The sequence below is a fragment of the Bos mutus genome, chromosome 7 (genome assembly GCF_027580195.1).
Source record: "Bos mutus isolate GX-2022 chromosome 7, NWIPB_WYAK_1.1, whole genome shotgun sequence".
NCBI lineage: Eukaryota > Metazoa > Chordata > Mammalia > Artiodactyla > Bovidae > Bos > Bos mutus.
Genome location: NC_091623.1, coordinates 59081996 through 59105179, shown reverse-complemented (window position 1 = coordinate 59105179; position 23184 = coordinate 59081996). Strand labels below are relative to the sequence as shown.

General features: G+C 50.3%; 1 protein-coding gene across 2 annotated transcripts in view; it reads left to right on the top strand.

Moving 5' to 3' along the window:
* UHRF1 (ubiquitin like with PHD and ring finger domains 1) overlaps positions 1-16691 on the top strand; it is a 34063-nt gene extending 17372 nt beyond the window's left edge. For both annotated transcript variants that reach the window (XM_070373877.1, XM_070373878.1), the window contains exons 6-17: positions 2970-3070; positions 3288-3474; positions 4057-4180; positions 4273-4380; positions 4652-4756; positions 5570-5676; positions 7250-7412; positions 7502-7639; positions 10406-10544; positions 10632-10777; positions 12531-12629; positions 15137-16691. In XM_070373877.1, the coding sequence (XP_070229978.1) occupies positions 2970-3070; positions 3288-3474; positions 4057-4180; positions 4273-4380; positions 4652-4756; positions 5570-5676; positions 7250-7412; positions 7502-7639; positions 10406-10544; positions 10632-10777; positions 12531-12629; positions 15137-15283 (1564 nt within the window). In that variant the 3' untranslated portion in view covers positions 15284-16691. The remainder of the gene's footprint in view (positions 1-2969; positions 3071-3287; positions 3475-4056; positions 4181-4272; positions 4381-4651; positions 4757-5569; positions 5677-7249; positions 7413-7501; positions 7640-10405; positions 10545-10631; positions 10778-12530; positions 12630-15136) is intronic.
* The last annotated feature ends 6493 nt before the right edge of the window (positions 16692-23184 follow it).

Below are 23184 nucleotides of genomic sequence, written 5' to 3'. Positions count from 1 at the left end.
AGCATGTGGGATCTTAGTTCCCCAACTAGGGACTGAACTCATGCCCCCTGGAGTGGAAGTCTGGACTCATAACCACTGCACCCCCAGGAAAGTCCACCACTTGGCATACATTATTGAACCTTGAACAACTAGGGGGTTAGAGGCACCAACCTCTGTGCATTTGAGAATCCAAGCATAACTTACAGTCCATCCTCCCATTTCTGTGGTTCCATCGTATTTGTGGTTCCTCATCTGAGGAGTCAACCAGCTGGGGATTGTATGGTACTGTTGCATTTACTATTGGAAAAAATCCACCAATAACCGGATTCATGAAGTTCAAATTCATGTTGGCCAAGGATCAGCAGTGTCTTGCCCATTGCACATTTAAGGTGATGATTGGTGTGTTAGGGCTTGTGTGCCGCTCCCTTGTGTCCGACTCCGTGGACTGTAGTCCCCCAGGCTCCTCTGTCCATGGGCTTTCCTAGGCAAGAACACTGCAGTGGGTTGCCATTTCTTTCTCCAGGGCATCTTCCCCACCCAGGGATCTCAGTGTGTCCTGCACTGCAGGCGGATTCTTTACCACTGAGTCATCGGGGCTTGAGCCTGCCATTTTGTTACTTGTTTTCTGTTTGTTTCCCCGTTTTCTTTTTCCTGTGTCTCTTATTCTGTCCTTCCTATGGGTTATATAAGCATCTTTTAGGATTCTGTCTTGATTTATTGAAGGTCTTTTGGAATGTATTGCTTTGCATAGTTTTCTTAGTGGTTTCTCTGGGTTCTGTTATATACGCCTGTGACATACCAGTATCTCTTGTACCACTTTGAGGGAAGTGTGGCGATCTTTCGTGCATTTACATTCCTTTACACTCGCTGTCTTGAGTGTCAGACGGTGTCTTGGTTTCTGTCATCATGTATGACTTGGACAATGCATAAGGAACATAATCTACTGTACATACCCATGTTTCTGCCCTTTCTGTTGTCTGTCTTCCTTTTTCCTCCCAGATGCCTTCCATTGTAATTTTCTATCTACTTGAACTTTCCTCCATTATTCTATAAAGGAGCAACATTCTTTTAATTTTCCTTCATCTGAGAATGTCCCCACCCGGTTAGATTGAAGTAATTCCCAAGCATTGAATCATTGTGTCTGTTAATATTATTCTTTTGAGTATATTTCTTTAAAATGACTCTTTTACAGAAACAGTTTTAATGCTATTATTACAACAGAAAACTTAATTTCTTAACATCTCTCCAGTCATTGTTCTGTTTGCCAGTTGGCTCACATGTAGAAAAAAATAGTTTGTCTGTTTAAGCTCTAAGTAATGCCCACAGATTTCAGTTAAGTTGGTAGATCTGTTTCTTTTAAAAATATTTGTATTTACTTATTTCGTTGGCTGTGCCAGGCCACAGCTGTGGCACGTGAGCTCTTAGTTGCAGCACACGGGACCTTTAGTTGTGGCGTGTGGAATCTAGTTCCCTACCCGGGGATGGAGTCTTAGCCACTGGACCACCAGGGAAATCCGCAGTAGATCTTTCAGTCTGTTATCTTAGGGTTCCTGTTCTTTTGTTTTTCCCCTCCTTTTCCTTGTTTGTTGGGGAGGCTGGGTTGTTTGTCACATAAAATCTGCACAGTCTGGATTCCCCACCAGCATCCTCCTGGTGTCATTTCCTCCGTTCCTCTGTCCCTGCGTTCCCCGTGAACTGGTGGGTAGATCTGGACATGTGCCATCTAGTCTTGCAGTCATGAGTCACATGCTGCCAAGCGCTTGGAATGTGCCCAGGACACACTGAGATATGCTGTGAGTATAAAATATACCCTGGATTTCAAAAACTTAGTGCTGAAAAAGAGTGTAAACTACCGATTGTTAATCATTCCTTAACATTCATTGCACGTTGAAATGGTATTTTGTATACATGGGGTTACATTTGTTGTTCAGTTGCTAAGTCATGTCTGCCACTGCAGCATACCAGGCTCCTCTGTCCTTCGCTATCTCCTGGCGTTTGCTCAAACTCATGTCCATTGAGTCAGTGATGCTATCTAACCATCTCATCTTCTGCCCTCTTCTCCTTTTGCCTTTAGTCTTTCACAGCGTCAGAGTCTTTCCCATTGAGTAGGGTCTTTGCATCAGGTGTTCAAAGTATTGGCGCTTCAGCTTCAGCATCAGTCCTTCCAATGAATATTCAGGGTTGATTTCCTTTAGGATTGATTGGTTTGATCTCCTTGCAGTTCAAGGGACTCTCAAGAGTCTTCTCCAGCACAGTTCAAAAGCATCAGTTCTTCAGTGCTCAGCCTTCTTTGTGGTCCATCTCTCACATTTGTACATGACTACTGGAAAAACCATCGCTTTGACTAGATGGACCTCTGTCGGCAAAGTGATGTCTCTGCTTTTAAATACAATGTCTTGCTTTGTCATAGCTTTCCTTCCAAGGAGCACATTCAAACTGATGCCATCTACTTTTTACTATTTAAATGTGGTTCTCGGAAAGTGTGAAATTATACGCAACTCACGTTTGCTTTCCCTGGAAGGTTGTCGACGTAGTGGTGGGGTGATCTGATGGAAGCAGTCAGATGGTCTGATGGAAGCAGTGAGATGATCCCTGGGGTTGTTTTAACCTAGAGGAGTTTTTGTAATTTTTTAAAAATTTTCATATTTTGATCAGAACTTGCTTTATAGTTTTTGCCTATTGAGCCTTGTTTAGTGGGCCTTGCCTCTTAGTGGGCCTCACCTGCCAAAGGTTAAAAATTATTCTCGCAAATGCATCACATACTGAAACTCTGGCTTATTTGTTTTCACCTCGTTCCTGATGTGGTAGGACTTGAATTTGTGAGGGTAGTAGCTAGGCGAGTTCATAGGGCCCCGCGAAAACCTCTTCTACGATATAGTTAGAATCAGAGCTGTTCGTGGGCTCTGAGAACGTGTCCAAGTGGCCGGGTCTTTTGGGGTCATCGGTGAGACTGGCCCGCTGGTCATCCTAACAGGCCTGTTCTCTTGTAGGGGTGATTCTCTCAATGACTGTCGGATTGTCTTCGTGGATGAAGTTTTCAAGATCGAGCGTCCGGGCGAGGGGAACCCCATGGTGGAAAACCCGATGAGAAGTGAGTTCTGATCCAGCCCCTCTGTGCTGGGTTGAGGGTTGGTGCAGGGGTGGGGGTCATGCCTGAGCTGACACCCCACCCCATCCCACCTCCAGGGAAGAGCAGGCCCTCCTGCAAACACTGTAAAGCCCCTCCGTGCTGTGTGTGTGGTGGGGTGTAGGGTGGGAGGGTGGGGCGCTGCCAGAGCTGATCCCATCCCCCGCTTCCCGGGGTGCAGGGAAGAGCGGGCCCTCCTGCAAGCACTGTAAGGACGATGAGCGGAAGCTGTGCCGCATGTGCGCCTGCCACGTGTGCGGGGGCAAGCAGGACCCTGACAAGCAGCTGATGTGCGACGAGTGTGACATGGCCTTCCACATCTACTGCCTGCGCCCACCTCTCAGCAGCGTGCCCCCTGAGGAGGAGTGGTGAGTGCCCCCGGGTGGCCGAGGCGATGGAGACGTGGGGTCCTTCCCATGTGGCCCGGCCCTGGCTCACTGTGGGGAGGGAGGCGCTGTGGGCCAGAGGCGGGAGCGGGCGTCTGAGGCCTGGAGTGGGAGAGTTGTGATGCGCAGCTCTGGTGTGAGAGCCTGGGAGTGCTAACAGAGATGGCTGTTGTTTGCCCCGCCCCTGCCCTCCTGGTGGAGACAGGGAACTGAGTCCTTGGCAGTGAGTAGGTGCCGTTGAACCGCCCTTCATGTTGGCTACATGGGGGCTGGTCTTGGCTTCACCGTGGGGGGCACTGCTGTTCCCAGTGGGGGAGGGGTCAGTGTCTGCTGCCCACCAAGGGGGCCACTCGCCCCATATGGCCACCAAGCTCTTCCCATGTGGCCACTGAGCTCTTCCCATGTGGCCCATGGGACCAAGGGAATGGATTTCTTATGTTGAGTTCGTGAATTTAAGTTGAAGCCGTTCCCCGCCTCCCCACTTCTGTGCAGTCTTGGCTATGCAGGAAGGTAGGGGGCTGGGCATGCGGCCTTGGGCAGGGGGTGACATCCCTATGGTCACAGGTACTGCCCTGACTGCCGGATCGACTCCAGTGAGGTGGTGCAGGCGGGTGAGAAGCTGAAGGAGAGTAAGAAGAAGGCGAAGATGGCGTCGGCCACATCGTCCTCGCAGCGGGACTGGGGCAAGGTAAGGGGGCCCTGGGCTCCTGGAGGGCCCTGCTGCCCTCCGCCCTCCTGTGGCCACTCACGCTGCTCTCCCCTCTGTTTCGCAATGGACAGGGCATGGCGTGCGTGGGCCGCACCAAGGAGTGCACCATTGTGCCGTCCAATCACTTTGGCCCCATCCCGGGCATTCCTGTGGGCACCATGTGGAGGTTCCGAGTCCAGGTATGTGCGGATGTCAGGGTCTGCGGCTCAGCCAGTGGGCGCTGGCCTTCCAGCAGCCCCTCTGCCAGGGAGGCTAGGCTGGGATTCACACCAGGTCCTTCCCTGGTGTGGCTTGGACTCTGGCCTTCAGGGGCTGAGGGTTCTTTTAACAGGACTGATGCGTTTGGATAGAAGGGTCAGACTGTGGCTCTGAAGGCGGGAGTGAGGGCATTTGAGCTTATCTGTAGTGTCTGGTCCACGGGGTGCCACTTACCTCTCGGTGGGTTCACAGGTCAGCGAGTCGGGGGTCCATCGACCTCACGTGGCGGGTATCCACGGCCGGAGCAATCACGGGGCCTACTCCTTGGTCCTGGCTGGAGGGTATGAGGACGATGTGGTGAGTGTGGGGAGCTGGTTTCATTTGTGTGTAACTATGGCAAATACACGTTAACAGAAAACTTAACCATCGTAACTGTTTTTAAGTGCACCACTCAGTGGCATTAAGCATAATGACGCTGTCATGCGACTATCACTACCATCCATCCACAGACACTTTCCATCTTTTGAAACTAAGACTCTGTCTCCACTAAACACTCGAGTCCCCATCCCCTCCCCTAGCTTCAGACCTCTACCATCTGCTTTCTTTGTCTGTGGATCTGCCATGTAAGTAGAATCATATATTTATCTTTCTGTGTCTGGCTTATCTCCCTGAGCATCTTGTCCTTACGAGTTCATCCGCACTGTAACAGGTATCAGTATTTCCTTCCTTTTTTTAAGACTGGGTAATATTCTGATGTGTGGCTGGACCACGTTTTGTTTATCCAGTCGCTCATCCGTGGATGCCTGGGATGTCTCCACATTCTAGCCACTGTGAATAATGCTGCTATGAACCTGGGTCTGCACAGATCTCTTCATGTCCCTGTTTTCAGTTCTTTTGGGTATAAACTCAGAAATGGGATTGCTAGCCTTTGGTGATTCTGTTTTTAATTTGTGAGGAACGTCCATACCGTTTTCCATAGCGGCCATGCCAGTTTCCATCCTTACCAGCCACACACAGGGTTTCAGTCTCTCCACATCCTCACCAGCTCTTGGTGTTATCTGTTTCTTTGGTCGCTGGTTCTGACGTCATGAGGATGCCTGGCTTCGTTTTGAGGGTGTCTCTCCTTTCCCATGCATGCAGGATTTAGCCTGCCCTCTGTGTTGTTTTCAGGACCATGGGAACTCGTTCACGTACACAGGTAGTGGCGGACGAGACCTTTCCGGAAACAAGCGGACTGCGGAACAGTCTTGTGATCAGAAACTCACCAACACCAACAGGTTTGTGGAGCAGAGTGTTACTGTTTCTCAAGCGCATGTCTGCCTTGTCCTCGGCTGGCTATACAGGGGAGGGGCTGTGTTCTGTTTTGGAGGCATTCATGCAGGAAGTTAGATCCCCATTAAGAGTGTGGTGGTGGGATCTTCCTATCAGTCTGGTGTTAAGACACTGCCCTCCCACTGCAGTGCACTCGAGTTTCATCCCTGGTCGGGGAACTAAGATCCCACATGCCACATATCATGGCCAGAAACCAATGTGGTGGTACATAGGGTCCATCTCTTCCCTGCTCTGTCCACTTGTCAGTCAGTCAGTCACAGTGAAGCAAACTTTGCCACAGAAGGCCAGATAATAGACATATTTGGCTCTGCATGCTGCACAGTCTCTGTGGCAGCCACTTAACTCTGCTCTTATAGCACATAAGCAGCCACAGAGCCCACGGAAGAGGGTATGCATGGCTCTGTTCCAATAAAAGTTTATTTGCAACACCAATAGGTGGGCAGGAGTTTCCTGAGCCCCGATTACAGGATGGGATAAAGCATAAACATAGAGCACAAAGGAAAAGATAGAGATCTGATGACCTTTAAATATTATAAACACACAAAAGCCATAAGTGTGCAGAAAAGGCAGGTGAGGGTTGTGGGATTGAGCCTAGAAGACTCAGGAGGTATCCACATCCTCAGACAATTGGGTAAGAGTAAACCCATCAAAAGGGGAAAAGTCTGCCATAAATAGGATGCCTGATGGTTATGCATTTCTATATAAAGAGCTGTTGCAAATCAATAAGAAAAACTAGCAGAATAAAGCAAAGGATATGCAAATCATTCCACAATGTAATGAGATCCCCAGTGACCATGAAAATTCATTCATCTTTAGTGAGCAAAGAAATACACATTGAAGCAATGATGAGTTCCTATTTATTTATCCTGTAAAGCTGCCCAGATTCTCCAGTGTTGAGAAAGGCCAACGCATAGGCTAGCAATGCAAATGTTAGTAGAAATTTGTTAGTAGAAATGTTAGTAGAAATTTGTTAGTAGAAATCTAAGTTGATATTTCTTGCTTTCCAGAAAACTCTTTGCCTAAATATCTTTTTTTAAGAAAGGAGGGCAGCTGAGCTGACCTCTCACCCCCCTGCTCCCAGGCCTCTGTGCCCTCCATTGGGACATGCCTGTTGGCCTGGCCCACATTTGTGGTTTTTTTTTTTTTTCCAGTTTGGCTGTGCTGGGTCTTTAGTTGTGGCATGGGAAATGTGTGTTTTATTGTCTGTCTGTTTTTAATTTGAGGCATGTGAACTGTTAGTTACGGCATGTGGGATCTAGTTCCCTGAATAGTTCAGTGAGAGTTCGGAGTCCTAACCACTGGACCACCAAGGAAGTCCCTCAGTTTCCCTTTCCTTACAAGGTCATTGGATTCAGGGCCTACCCTAGTCCTTTCTGACCACTGCCAAACTTGACTCCATCCACAAGCACCCTCTTTCAAAAGAAGATTACGCATTCATGTGACTGGGGGCTTGGGACGTGATCAGCCCCCTCTCTCAGGGGGACACTGTCCAGAGCACGGGCCCGCCTTGCTCCGCAGGGCTCTGGCTCTCAACTGCTTTGCCCCCATCAACGACCTCAAAGGGGCCGAGGCCAAGGACTGGCGGTCGGGGAAGCCAGTCCGCGTGGTGCGGAACGTCAAGGGCCGCAAGCACAGCAAGTATGCGCCCATCGAGGGCAACCGGTACGACGGCATCTATAAGGTGAGCGGGGCCCCTGTGGCTGCACCTGCCTGTCCCCCCCTCCCATGCTAGCATGATCTCCTCTGACCCCCGCTCCACTCCCTCCATAGGTTGTCAGGTACTGGCCCGAGAAGGGCAAGTCCGGCTTCCTGGTGTGGCGCTTCCTCCTACGTCGAGATGACGTGGAGCCGGGACCCTGGACCAAGGAGGGCAAGGACCGGATCAAGAAGCTGGGGCTGACCATGCAGGTGCGTCCAGGCCAGCACTCGCGGCCAGACCAGAGCCAGCCGGGGGCCTGGGCAGGGAGCATCTGGCCAGCAGGGCCACGCTCTCCAGGGTTTCTCTCATCCTGAATGATTTCCATGTTGTGAACAGGTGCTATCTCCCTGGCTTTCCCCTCCTTGTCCTTCAACCAGAGGATGTTGAGGGGGTGGTGGCTCAGGTGTGCATGCGGTTTTGCCTTTTTTTTTAATAATGTTTTTAAAGATTTATTTATTTGTTATCTTTTGCCTGTGCTGGGTCTTCGTTGCTGCACTCAGGCTTTCTCTAGTTGCAGCAAGTGGGGGCTACTCTTCTCTCTGATGCCTGGGCTTCTCACTGCAGTGGCTTCTCTTGTTGCGGAGCATGGGCTTTAGGGCGTGCGGACTTCAGTAGTTGCTGCTCCCAGAGTCTAGAGCACAGGCTCAATAGCTGTCGTGCATGGACTATTGCTCTGCAGCACATGGGATCTTCCTGGACCAGGGATTAAACTAGCGTCCCCTGTGCTGGCACCTGGATCCTTAACCACTGGACCAGCAGGGAAGCCCCAAGGCTTTGCTTTTGCGGTTAGAACTGAGAGCTGGGCTTCCTTATTGGTGCTGTGTTAGAGGCGCTTATCCGAAATCAATCTGGAGTCTGATCTCTTCCCTTGGCCAGTCCCCTATCCCCTCTCTTCTCCTCTCCTCTTCCATCTCTCTCTCTCCGTTTATTTTTTTGACTGCACCACGTGGCATGTGGGATCACCCTGCAGTGGAAGCAGAGTCCTAACCACCGGCCCGCCAGGGAAGTCCCCATCTCTCTTCTTCCTCTCTGTCTGTCACCCCTTCCTAACCCCAAAGCTGACAAACCAACACAATTGGTCTAAATATATTAATATTAATAGGGAGTGCATGTGTGCCAAGTCACTGTAGTCGTGCCCGACTCTGCGACCCCATGGACTGTGGCCCCCCAGGCTCCTCTGTCCATGGGATTCTCCAGGCAAGAATACTGGAGTGCGTTGCCATGTCCTCCTCCAGGGGATCTTCCAACCCAGAGTCGAACCCAGGTCTCTTATGTCTCCTGTGTTGGCATGCGGGTTCTTAACCACCAGCACCACCTGGGAAGCCCTAATAGATGGAGAGAAGTCTAAATGTAAAGATAAGGTGGATTGCTCCCCTGGACCAATTGCTCACCTCTATGGCTGCAGAATCTTCCTTTCCCAAGAGTTTACCCAGCGCCTGGGGAACACTGCCTTTTTGCACTATAATTACGGTGTTTTCTGTTCCTCACGGTGAGCGGCTTTACAGCTGATATGTCGTGGTGGGGCTATTTCAGGAATCTTAATTGCTGTTGAGAGTCTGATAGCGCCTGCCCCCTGGGGGAGCCACAGAGAGTTGTCTTTTGAAGCAGTGTTTATACCACAGGGAATTCAGAAGCTGAGAAACTGAGGAGGCAGACAGCCGAGGGTCAGGAACTGTTTAGTGGGAGGAAGATTTTTATTTAGGACTTAAGTCTTCACTATACATTCACGTTGTTGGAAAAGCTTGAGGGTTTGTTGATGGAATATTGGAGAATTGGACGTGATTGTAGGTGCCTTGCTGTTGCTAAGTCGCTTCAGTCGTGTCCGACTCTGTGCGACCCCATAGACGGCAGCCCACCAGGCTCCCCCATCCCTGGGATTCTCCAGGCAAGAACACTGGAGTGGGTTGCCATTTCCTTCTCCAATGCATGACAGTGAAAAGTGAAAGTGAAGTTGCTCAGTCGTGTCCGACTCCTAGCGACCCCATGCACTGCAGCCTACCAGGCTCCTCCATCCATGGGATTTTTGCAGGCAAGAGTACTGGAGTGGGGTGCCATTGCCTTCTCCCATAGGTGTCTTAGAGATGGGGTTTCTAGGGGCTTCCCTGGCGATCCAGAGGTTATGACTCTGAGCTTCCACTGCAAGGGGTGTGGGTTCAATCCTTGGTCAGGGAATGTAGATCCCACATGCCTCTCAGGCCAAACTGAAACAAAAAAGAAGTGGGGTTCTAATAAAGCCTTCTGGGGCTTGGAGGAACGCAAGACCCATCAGAATAGGGTCCTGGAGCTAAGGCCTGGGGCTGGTGGTTAGTAAATGAGATCATCTTGGGGGACAGCCATGCCCATCATCCCCACGGGGGTTGGGCTGGCTCTTGGCAGCATAGAGCCTGAAATTCTTACTGCCTGGCTGGAAAAAGTTTGCCTACTGCTTCTGTTAGAAATGGAAAACTGTTAAGACCGTCTTGCGGGGAGTTCCCTGGCAGTCCAGTGGTTAACATTCCGAGCTCTCACTGCCGAGGGCCCTAGTTTAATCCCTGGTCTGGGAACTAAGATCCCACAAGCCTCGGGGTATGTGGCAAAATAAATAAATTAATAAAGGCTATCTTGGGAATTCCCCAGCAATTCAGTTGTTAGGACTCAGGGCTTTCGCTGCTGAGGCCTTGGGTTCAGTCCATGGTTGGGAAACTTAAGATCCCCCATGCTGTGTGGGATCACAGCCTAAACAACAGCAGCAGCAACACAAGACTGTCTTTTTTGCTGCCTCCAGTGTGCGGGATCTCACTCTGCCCCCTCCCCCGCCACCCCCACCCCGAGGCGCAGGCTGTGTGTGTGTGTGTTTGCCGCCATGAGTCTCTGTGCTCAGTCACTGCTCCAGAGTCGGGTCATGGAAACCTCTGGGTTGAGGCTGAGTGAGCACGGAGTCTGTCTCTGGGTCTGAACCGGGTAGGGGTAACCGGCCTGTCTTCTCCCACTTGCAGTATCCCGAGGGCTACCTGGAGGCCCTGGCCAGAAAGGAGAAGGAGAACAGCAAGCAGGCAGCCCTGGACAAGGAGGAGGAGGACGGGGAGGAGGGCTTCACATCCCCCAGGAAGGGCAAGCGGAAGAGCAAGTCGGCCGGTGGGTGTCTCTGCGGCCACCCTCGCACCCAGGGGCGGGGGCACCCCTCCACTCTCCATCCTCAACCCGCCCCCCGCTCTGCTCCAGGAGGTGATGGGTCCTCGCGAGGGACGCCCAAGAAGACCAAGGTGGAGCCCTACAGCCTCACCACTCAGCAGAGCAGCCTTATCAAGGAGGACAAGAGCAACATGAAGCTGTGGACCGAGATCCTGAAGTCGCTTAAGGACGGGCCGGTGAGCTCTCCCGCCTGGCCGGGGCCTCTCCTCTTCACTGTCATAAGATGGAGGTGACGTGAAATTGGCCATCTTCACTCTTGAAACTGCGCAGCTCAGTGGCATTGAGCACATTCACATTGGGGTGTAACTGTTGCCACCATCATCTCCAGAACTTTCTCATCTCCCTAAAGCGAAACTGTCCCTGTGAAACGCTGACTCCCCATCCTCTCCCCCAGCCCCTGGCCCCACCATCTACTTCTTGTCTGTGCATCTGACTCCTCCAGGGACCTCCTGTGAGTGGGATCGGACAATGTGTGTCCTTCTGGGTCTGGCTTCTCTCTCTGAGCATCACGTTCTCAAGGTCCATCCATGTGGAACCTCCTTCCTTTCTAAGGCTGAGTAACATTCCACCACATGAATGGAATTTGCTTCCCCGTTGTCTCTCATTGGACACTTAGGGTGCTTCCGGCTTTGGCTGCTGTGAACATGGGTGGGCAGGTGACTCTTGGACCCTGCCTTCAGCTCTGTTGGGTATAAACCTAGAAGTGGGATTGCTGGATCCTAGGGTCGTTCTGTTTTCAAATTTCCCAGAAACCGCCAAACCAGGACTATTTTTTTCTTTTTTGGTCCTCCTGCCTTAGTGGGTAGAGTGACATTGATGGGTCACTGCAGGCAAGTATCTTAGCCTCGGCGTCCTCTGTCCTTGCCTGGTGGGGACCACTTCTCCTTGGCTCATGGTCAGGATCAAACCCAAACCCTCCTGAGCCCTGGGCCAGCTGCCTGTTACTGCTGACATCCTCTGCTTCTGGTCTCTTCCTCCCTGTCATCCTGTCTCACAGCCTTCTCTCTCATGGGTTTCTCTGCCCAGAGTACCTTCCCCCACAGCCTTCTTGGCTCAGCCTCTCTCCTGTGTGAAATCACTGTGGCTGCCCTAACAAATGAACCTTTAGGGGTAAAACCCAGGCCTGGGCAAGTCTGGTCCCTCTGGAGGCTCCTGGGGAGTTTTGACTCCTGACTCTTCCAGCTTCTAGAGGCGCTGCATCCCTGGTTCACGGCCCCTCCCTCCATCCTCAAGCCAGCAGCTCAGCATCTCCTGTCTCTCTGCCTCTGACCCTCCCCTTTGTTCTTATAAGGACCCTGTGATGACACTGGGCCTCCTGGGAATCCGGGGTCATCCCCATCTCAGGGGCCTTAACTTAATCCCTCTTGCCAAGTCCCCTCTGCTGTGTGTGGTGGGTGACAGGTCCTCAGGTCCCAGGATTCAGACGTGAGGTCTCAGGAGGCCTGAGGCTCAGCCCTTCAGGTGTTGGCAGGCCAGCTTCTCCGTGGAGGGCTCTTGGTGCCCCCGCTCTGTCCTTCCGGGGCAGCCCCTCCTTGCTCCCTGCTGTTTCTGTCTTCACCACCTTCCCCGCTGGGCCCCAGGCTCCAAGAAAGCAGGTGTTTCTCCATTTTGGCCCCTGCTGGACCTGGGTGCCTGGGCGGCGGGCAGGTGGCGCTGTGTGTCGCAGGACTGGGCTCTGCACCGAGACAGGCGCTGCCGGAGTGTGGTCTTGGCCTTGAGCCTACATGCGCTCTGCCCGGCTCCAGGCCCCCGTCTTCTGGTCCTCAGACAGGGTCACAACGACTCCTGTCCTCCTAGGGCAGGGGCAGGAAGATGAGATTCAGGACCCCAGGGCGAGGGCTGAGCAGGGCATCTGGAGACCTGTCGTGCTCCTTCATTCTGGGGAACCGAGCCTTTGCCGGACTCACACACCTGCTCTCCCACTTTCAGAAATTTCTGAGCAAAGTGGAGGAGACGTTCCAGTGCATTTGCTGCCAGGAGCTGGTGTTCCGCCCGATCACAACCGTGTGCCAGCACAACGTGTGCAAGGTGAGGGGCGGCCGCGGGGGCCGGTGGGAGGCCCCAAAGGGCGCTCTGACCCCTGCCGGCACCCTGGGGTTGCTGGCTTCACTCGGACCGCCTGCCCCTTGCCCTTCTGGCGCCTCAGGGTCTGTTTCCCGGGCTGCCTGGGTTTCAGTTGCTCTCCCCTCCCCCACCAGCCTTCATCACAGGTGCCCATTGCCCTGCCACCACCCTGCGCCTCCAGCCACGATGGCCCTCTGCTGGGCCCTCAGCAGGCCGGTGCGTGCCTACCTTCGTGGGGGTCACACACAGGTCTTCTTCAGCATCTTCCCGTCTCGGGGTCCAGGGTGGGAGAGGATGGGCTGCTGTCCTGCTCCTGCCATCTGGTCACACTAAATGATTTAAGTGGGCCTCAGGCAGGGCTAGAGAGGCGTGAGGCACTTATCACCTACAGGAGCCAGGAGGAAGGCGTCCTGGAGGATGAGGTGGCACTAACCTGCCCCCTGAGAGGGGCCTCGGGGCAGCATCCCGGCACTTGGGAGTAGCTAGGGCCTGTCCCCACAATGAGGGCTGGTGAGTGGGGCTGGAGCCTCCAGCCAGCAGTCAGTTCTAGGAGGGAAGCGGTCTCCAGTCTGAAGCTTTTGAAAGAGAGGTTGGGAGAGGCTGAGATGGGTCCTGGACCAGGGTCTCTCCCCGCTTTGGGGCTGGATCGTTCTCTATCGTGGGGGTGTCCTGGGACATGAGCAGCATCCCTGGCCCCACCTACTTGGTTCCAGGAGTCCCTGGAGTTGGGAAGCACTGGGATGCATGCATGGCATCTTTGCCACGCCTTCTGGCCAGAGTCAGTCTGTAGGAATTTACAGGCAGGCAGCTCAGAAGGGACTGTCCCTGCCACCTGCTCACTCTAGGTCACCGAGCTGCGTCCAGGGCGTTGGGTCGGTTGTCAGACCAGGGGAGGGACCCTGAGAATGTGGAGCACTCGGGCAGTGCTCACATCCCATGTGGCCTGATGGAGGCTGGGAAAGATACCCCCCGGTGCCCCAGGCCACGTGGGGCCCAAGTTCAGAGGCGTGGCGGAGTGGCATAGAGAGCACATCTTTGGGATCAGCTGCCTGGGTTTGACCTCCAACTCTCTCCTTTCTGGCTGTGGGACTTTAAAGGGCCCCATAACCAGATCTTTCCCATCTTCTCAAACTGAAACCCTGTCCCCGTTAAACACTGACTCCCAGCCCCTGACCCCACCCTCTGCTGATACTTACTGTCTCTGTGGATCTGACTCCTCCAAGGAACTCCTGTGAGTGGCATCAGGCAGTGTGTGTCCTGGGTCTGGCTCCTCTGCCCAAGCATCAGGTTCAGGGCTTACGCGTGTTGTCCCGTGGGTGAGAATCTCCTTCCGTGTGAAGGCTGGGTCACACTGCAGCATGCAGATGGACCACGTTGTGTTGATCCATCATCTGTGAGTGAGCTCTAGGTGTTTCCACCTCTTGGCCACTGTGAAGCTCGAAGCGGTCCAGCACCTGGTTTTGAACCTGAATCAGTGCATTGAGCACAAAGTACTATCTCTTGGTCTGCGATCAGCTATAGACTTTATACTGGAAAAGAATGCAGGGGTTTTTAAATATAGGAAGCAAAAGCCACTGCCCTCCTCCAGCGGCAGCAGGTTTTCACCTGCTTGGCATTGCCCCTCACCCAGCTGCCTTGTGCCATCCTTCAGGTGTGCATACCTGTGCAGGTGTCTGTGCCCCTGTGGGCATCATCTCTGGCCTGTTCCTCTCATGGGGAGGTCAGCTCTCCAGGGCCTCCCAGGCTTGCAGCTCAGTCTCCACCTGACTCTTCCTCCACACACTGCCTCCTGCATTGTTTGGTTGACAGCTGGGTTCGAACCCAGAAGTCTGGCTCAGAATCCAAACTCCATCCTTCCCCCTTTCCTCCTGTCTTCTCACTGACACGTCTTTATTGAGCCTGTGCTCTGTGCTGGGTCCTGTGCTTGGTGTGGGGAACATCAGGGAGATACAACCCCCGATCGTGGGGAGCGTCTGCTCTGTTAACACACGCACATCAGTCCATCAGACAGTTCCAGAAGGAGGAAAGTGCTGTTTTGAAAGCAGACAGGGTGTGGGGAGGCAGGACCATCCTGATGTTCCAGGGCACCTTGGGGAAGGGTCCTCTGTGCAGGGGACTGCAGCACCAGTGACAAGAGCGCCAGGGTAGATCCGTCAGGTGGTGTGACCTCCAGGTGCAGGAGCCTGGCAGCTAGGATGACCTGGGAGTCTCTTTTTTTTTTTTTTTGGCCACACTGATTGATCAGCTTGTAGGATCTTCGCTCCCTGACCAGAGATCGAATGTGGGCCCTTGGCAGTGAGAGCTCAGAGTCCTGACCACTGGACCGCTGGGAAGTTCCGACCTTGGTGTCTTTGATGAGCCTGGGGCAGCCGGGCTGGTCATGGGCTGCCAGGGGCCTCTGGGTGCCTGGTGGTGCCCCAGGGGACCATGGGTGGCCAGGATCACCTCTCACCCGCCCCATTCTCCCACAGGACTGCCTGGACAGGTCCTTCAAGGCCCAGGTGTTCAGCTGCCCGGCCTGTCGCTATGACCTGGGCCGGAGCTACGCCATGACCGTGAACCAGCCACTGCAGGCCGTCCTCAGCCAGCTCTTCCCCGGCTATGGCAGCGGGCGGTGATCTTCAAGCACTTCTCGCCGAGTATTTTAAAAAAAGAAAAAAAACAAACGTTATCAGAGGGGTCCGTGGCCCCCATTTCGTTTTTAGTGGGCTTAACTTAAACATGTAGTTTTTTCCTCCACTCCCTAAAACTGCCTCGTCTTCCCGTTTTTTTTTTTTTATCTATGAATTTTTTCAGGAATTTGTATTATGGCTCAAAGGAAGGAACAAAGTTGGACTTCTCAGTGTTTTTATTTTGGTTTTAAACAAAAAGCCTGCAATTTTATGAGCAAAAAAAAAAACAAAAAACAAAAAAAACCCAAAACAAAGTTTTTCAAAAAATGGTTTTTCTTCTGAGGATGGGATTAGAAACGAGTTGGTGTGAAGGCTGCTCGAGTTCCCAGAGTTGAGTTCTCAGCCATCCCCGCCACCGACTCGCAAGAAGGCACCGGGCTGCCTAGAACAATCTTTTCAAGGTTGGTGGGTCGGGCCCCCAGAGGTGAAGTTCCATCGCCTAAGACCCAGCGAGGCTGTGGTCCTGGGTGTCAGCACACCCAGGTGTTGGCCCCGCATCACCAGCAGGAAACTGTTCCAAGGAGAAGCAGAGAAGTCCCACTGGGGCCAGTTGAAATCCTCACCTCCAAGCCATCCCCCACCGGGCTGCCTCCGCGTCCCCACCGCACACAGAGGCCATGGGCCACCGGAGCAGAAACCTGGGGCCACACCGAAGCTACCTCCACCGGACCCTCCCCTCCGTGGGGGCCGACGCTCGGCCCAGCGCCGTCCCAACCTGATGCCACGGAAGCCACGCCCGGGGCCACGTTCAAGTGCCTTTGGTCCCTCCTTCCTTTCCAACCTGGGGCTCTTTCTCAGCACTGAATTGACACTGCCAACCGGCTTCTGAAACTGGGGTCCTCCAGTGCCTCCCTGGGGACCCCAGGTGAGCAAGTGGGGACGATCAGGGTTTTGTGGATCTTCGAAATTGAATTTTCAACTCACCAATTGGGAATTACAAGAGGGAAACCTTTTAAAATGAATAAACACCTTTTCCAAATGAAATTATTATTTTTTTGTAGTTACTGTATATGTACCAAGGAAGCTAATAACTTTAGGGTTTGGTTGTGTTTTTTTTTTTTTTTTTGTCGGGGGAGTTTTGTATTTGGGGAATGATTCGTTAATGTTTCTAACTTTACCAAAGTTTGCAGCTTATACCTCAACAGAACAGGGATATTTTTAAGTCACATAACTGCAGACAAACTGGAGCAATACTGTTTTAAAAGTTTCTCTTTTTTTTCTTCATTATTAGGTGGTTTAATGTATTAGGAATAAACACCGAAATCCTGTGTAGGCTTTTTTTGTTTTTTTTACAAAGTTCAATATTCTCTGTCCAGGTTTTAGATTCTCAGAATAAATGTCTTTTACAGTTGCATTTGATGGTGTCTTTTGTCTGCAAATTGCCCTGTAGCCTACTAGGCACTTCTGTAACTTGTAACATGTTTTCTCTATCCAAAAAAACCCAGGATGCTAGACAAGTAGCATCATTTCCACTTTGCAGGTGTGAAAACAGGCCCAGAAGATCCAAATGATGGGCAGTGGTCCAGAGGGGCCGAGCTGGGCCTTCCAGCTTGGAACCAGAGGTCATTTAGTGTCACTAAGGGGGATGGCACTGTCCCCATTTACACTTGAAGAAACAGAGGCTGTCATAGGACCCTCACGAGGAAGGAGACTGGCCCTGCCTTAAGTGGGTGTCAGCTAGGGAACTGCTTTACCCTGGGGGGCCCTCTGCAGGCTTGGGGGGATGGGTGCACGTAGGGTGTGGAGACAGATGACCTGAAATGCCGTTTCCAGTGGAGTCCAGAGTCCAAGGATGAGGCACATTTTGCAGGTTTTCTCCTGTTTTTGGCTGTGCCTTCATGGCTTGGCTTGCAGGATCTTAGTTCCCCCACCAGGGATTGAATCCATGCCCCCTGCAATAGAAGGATGGAATCTTAACCACTGGACCAGGGGATTCCCCAACCATGAGGCAAGTTTAAGAGTTCCAGGGAAGTTAACAGTGGTGAGTTCTGCAGATGCCAACCTACCACTGATACCTTGTCCTGATGGCTCTGTAATGCCGTGGGTGGATGTAAAAAATAATAAAGCTCTGCCTCTTCAGGACCTTCAAGTGTGTCCTTGAAAACATCATGCTAAGTCAAAGTAGTGCTAGTGGTGGTCAGCAATGTCCAACTCTTTGTGACCCCATGGACTATAATCCCCCAGGCTCTTCTGTCCACGAACTTCTCCAGGCAGGAATACTGGAATCAGTTGCCATGTCCTTCTCCAGGGGATCTAGTTACAAAAGATCACATATTTTCTCAGTCATAGGAAATGCTAAACACAGGGATCTATAGAGACAGAAGGCAGCTTCGTGTAGTGATGACAGGATGTGGTGAGGGATGGAGGAGGTGGGGAGCTAAAGGGTGCAGGGTTCTTTTGCAGGTGATAAAAATGTCCTAAATTTGGTGATGATTGCAATACCTGTGAATGCATTAGAATCCTTTGTGCGGTATGTGAGTTATATCTCAAGTCAAAGTGTGAACATGAAATAAAAATAAGAAAGAGGCCCTCCTATGAGGAGCCAAGAAATAATGTCCCCACGTGGGCTTATGTGTCTGCAGGGGGGCCACACATGGGAACAGGACACACCGAGGTATGTTGTCAAGATTGTAGAATATTTTTTGTTTCTCAAAAGTTAAGAAAGCTGTCATTGTTAGAAGTGAGCAAACCCCATGGACTTCCCTGGTCAACCAGTGGCTAAGACTTCGTGCTTCCAGTGCAAGGGAGCTAGATCCCATGTGCTACAACTAAGACCCAATGTAGCCAAATAAATATTTTAAAAAAGCCTAAAAAATGAACAAACCCCAGAAAAGTGTATATGAACTGCTATGCAGAAAATAATTCCAATATTATGTGTATTGGGTTCCTGGTTGACTTTTGGTAGTTTTAATTTTATAGCAGTTTTATTGAGATATATTGCCCATGCCATAACATCCACTTAAAGTATACAGTGGGTTTTAATATATTTGCACAGTTGTGTAATCATCTCTACCTAGTTCCAGAATTTCATTTCCCCTCAAAGATACCCAGTCCCTATTAGCAGTCATTTCCCACCCCTCCCCCAGCCCCTGGCAACCATCAACCCACTTTCTGTCTGCCAATTTGCCTGTTGTTGATATTTCATGTAATTAAATTCACAAGACAGTTTTTTGTGTCTGGCATCTCACAGCATCGTGTTCTCAAGGCCCATCCACACTGTAACAAGTGTCAGGGCTTCATTCTTCATGGCTGAGTAATACTCCAGTTTGAGGTTGGACCACCTTTTAAAATTTATGTGGTTGCTTTTTTCTTTTTTTAATGTAAATCTTCCCTTTTCTCCCTCCACTCCATGCTATAAAATTAATAACCCTTGAAAAAGGCTGAGCACCAAAGAATTGATGCCTTTGAGCTGTGGTGTTGAAGAAGACTCTTGAGAGTCCCTTGGAGTGCAGGGAGATCAAACCAGTCAGTCCTAAAGGAAATCAACCCTGATTTTAATAATAATTGGAAGGAATATTAGTTGGAAGGACTGATGTTGAAGCTGAAGCTCCAATACTTGGGCCATCTGGTGTGAAGAGCTGACTCATTGGAAAAGACCCTGATGCTGGGAAAGATTGAAGGCGGGAGGAGAAGGGGCCGATGGAGGATGAGATGGCTGTATGGCATCACTGATTCAATGGACATGAGTTTGAGCAAACTCCCGGAGATGGTGAAGGACATGGAAACCTGTTGTGCTGCAGTCCATGGAGTCAGAAAGAGTCAGACATGACTAAGTGACTGAACAACAATAATCCTTTAGAACATTTGTAAATTGAAGATGAAGAAAAAGCCAAAGTATATGATCCTGACCCCAGAGGGTTAATATTTTTAGACTTCATTTGTACATGTGTGTTGGCATGGCAACATTCAACCTTGGAACACCTGAGGCATAGACAGACAGGTTAAGTGACTTACCCGAAGACATGGCAAAGCCAGGGTACATACTTGTTTATAGATGTTTCTCTATGTTTTATATACAAATTTAAAGAGTAACATTAGGACAGTAGTGTATGTACTTTCTTGTGCCTGTTGATGGGGTAGCCACTTTATCCAGCATCTAAACAACCACATGAGCCGTGTGTGGTCTGGTGTTTGCAGTATTGGCATCAGTTCAGTTCAGTTCAGTCGCTCAGTCGTGTCCAACTCTTTGCAACCCCATGAATCGCAGCACGCCAGGCCTCCCTGTCCATCAGCAACTCCCGGAGTTCACTCAAACTCATGTCCATTGAGTCAGTGATGCCATCCAGCCATCTCATCCTCTGTCATCCCCTTCTCCTCCTGCCCCCAATCCCTCCTAGCATCAGGGTCTTTTCCAATGAGTCAATTCAATCGCTCCGTCATGTCTGACTCTTTTCGACCCCATGAATCACAGCATGCCAGGCCTCCCTGTCCATCAACAACTCCCAGAGTTAACCCAAATTCATGTGCGTCGAGTTGGTGATGCCATCCAGCCATCTCATCCTCTATTGTTCCCTTCTCCTCCTGCCCCCAATCCCTCCCAGCATCAGGGTCTTTTCCAACGAGTCAACTCTTGGCATGAGGTGGCCAAAGTATTGGAGTTTCAGCTTCAACATCAGTCCTTCCAATGAACACCCATGACTGATCTTCAGAATGGACTGGTTGGATCTCCTTGCAGTCCAAGGGACTCTCAAGAGTCTTCTCCAACACCACAGTTCAAAAGCATCAATTCTTCGGCACTCAGCTTTCCTCACAGTCTAACTCTCACATCCATACACGACCACTGGAAAAACCATAGCCTTGACTAGATGGACCTTTGTTGGCAAAATAATATCTCTGCTTTTGAATATGCTATCTAGGTTGGTCATAACTTTCCTTCCAAGGAGTAAGTGCCTTTTAATTTCATGGCTGAAATCACCATCTACAGTGATTTTCGAGCCCCAAAAAATAAAGTCTGACACTGTTTCCCCGTCTATTTCCCATGAAGTGATAGGACCAGATGCCATGATCTTAATTTTCTGACTGTTGAGCCTTAAGCCAAATTTTCACTCTCCTCTTTCACTTTCATCAAGAGGCTTTTTAGTTCCTCTTCACTTTCTGCCATAAGAGTGGTGTCATCTGCATATCTGAGGTTATTGATATTTCTCCCGGCAATCTTGATTCCAGCTTGTGCTTATTCCAGCCCAGCGTTTCTCATGAGGTACTTTGCATATAAGTTAAATAAGCAGGGTGACAATATACAGCCTTGCTGCTGCTACTGCTACTGCTGCTAAGTCGCTTCAGTCGTGTCCAACTCTGTACGACCCCATAGAAGGCAGCCCACCAGGCTCCCCTGTCCCTGGGATTCTCCAGGCAAGAACACTGGAGTGGGTTGCCATTTCCTTCTCCAATGCAAGAAAGTGAAAAGTGAAAGTGAAGTCACTCAGTCGTGTCTGACTCTTAGCGACCCCATGCACTGCAGCCTACCAGGCTCCTCTGTCCATGGGATTTTCCAGGCAAGAGTACTGGAGTGGGGTGCCATTGCCTTCTCCCCACATACAGGTCAGTGCATAGCAAATCAGCACAAGTTACATACAGCCTTGACGTACTCCTTTTCCTATTTGGAACCAGTCTGTTGTTCCATGTCCAGTTCTAACTGTTGCTTCCTGACCTGCATATAGGTTTCTCAAGAGGCAGGTCAGGTGGTCTGGTATTCCCATCTCTTTTAGAATTTTCCACAGTTGATTGTGATCCACACAGTCAAAGGCTTTGGCATAGTCAATAAAGCAGAAATAGATGTTTTTCTGGAACTCTCTTGCTTTTTCATGATCCAGTGGATGTTGGCAATTTGATCTCTGTTTCCTCTGCCTTTTCTAAAACCAGCTTGAACATCTGGAAGTTCACAGTTCACGTATTGCTGAAGCCTGGCTTGGAGAATTTTGAGCATTACTTTACTAGCATGTGAGATGAGTGCAATTGTGTGGTAGTTTGAGCATTCTTTGGCATTGCCTTTCTTTGGAATTGGAATGAAAACACCTTTTCTAGTCCTGTGGCCACTGCTGAGTTTTCCAAATTTGCTGGCATATTGAGTGCAGCACTTTCACAGCATCATCTTTCAGGATTTGAAATAGCTCCACTGGAATTCCATCACCTCCACTAGCTTTGTTCATGGTGATGCTTTCTAAGGCCCACTTGACTTCACATTCCAGGGTGTCTTACTTAGTCATAAAAAAGAACCAAATCATGCTATTTGCAACAACATGGATGGACATAGAGATTCTCATACTAAGTAAGCCAGACAAAGACAAACAACATGATATCACTTTCATGTGAAATCTAAAATATGATACAAACAAAGTTATTTACAAAACAGAAATAGACTCAGATTTAGAAAACAAACTTATGGTTACCAAAGGGGAAAGATGGTGGAGGAAGGGATAAATATATATAAAAACTGAATCCCTTTGCTGTACATCAGAAACTAATACTGTATTATAAGTCAACTACACTAGAATTGTTTTAAAAAAAAAAAGGAACTTGAGAAAAAATTTAACTCCTCCTAAGCAAAATTGGAAAGCTGACAACCTATTTAGGTACTCTGATTTTAAAAAAATCAGAGTCTGTGAAATCCAAACACCTGGAATTCACTGTCATATGGGGTAAAAAACTAAGTAGAAAAAAAAAAAAACACTTCAGGTGGGAGGGGGAGAATCCCTTTAGGATTGCATTTTTTGAGGCCCTATTAAGGCTACCAGGTTATATTTCTGTCTTTCCCACGGGTTAGGGAGTTCCTTGGGAGCAGTTACTGTTTCCTGTTTTTTAAGTTAAATTTTAACTGCACAAGGGAATATCTGAATATAGCCCCCACGAGGCCACAAAACACCCTAGAGCAGATTAACCTCCTCACCAGCTACCCTTTTTAAACCAACCTGAATCCCTCCTCTCCCGAAGATTTACTTTTCTCAGTTTGGGGATGGCCTTGTTCTGTGTGGGGCTACAGGCAGGTGGCCCTTAGAAACCACACAGCCATGAGTTGCCCTGCATTCCTTTCCATAAGGTATTGGGTTCTGCACCATCCTGCAGCTGTCCACACGGGTGTAGGGGGGGTCATTCCTTGAGCGTACTTGTAAATCTACCCCTTTTTAATGGCTACATAGTTAAAAATATTCCAAAGTTAGTTATTTATCTAATCTACAGGTGGATGTTTAGAGCACAACACTGGAAACACATGAGTACAGAACTGCAGCTGCTGCTGCTGCTAAGTCGCTTCAGTTGTGTCCGACTCTGTGCGACCCCATAGATGGCAGCCCACCAGGGTCCCCCGTCCCTGGGATTCTCCAGGCAAGAACACTGGAGTGGGCTGCCATTTCCTTCTCCAGTGCATGAAAGTGAAAAGTGAAGTGAAGTCACTCAGTCGTGTCCTACTCTTAGCGACCCCATGGACTGCAGCCCACCAGGCTCCTCTGTCTATGGGATTTTCCAGGCAAGAGTACTGGAGTGGGGTGCCATTGCCTTCTCCACCTAACTGCAGCAGTATCCTTGAACTAGGCAAGCTCCAAACTCCGCAGCCTTTTCAGAGTCCAGGACCTCCAGAAACAGACCGTAGGTGCCCTAGCCACGTTATTAGGAAATGTCCAGTTGTCCGATTGATACTCTGCCAGATGAAAAGGGGCGTGGCCAGCTACTGCCTGGCATGCAATTAATAACCGTCATGATGATGATCGTACAAACCTTAATTACATGCTCACTTTGCCAAGTCACATCATCAACCGATTTACCTGCCTCCTCTCACCTGACTTAAACTTTCCAGGAGAGGGGCACACGGTGAGGGATTCTATCGCTCTTGTATCTATTTCACAGGGGAAACGAGG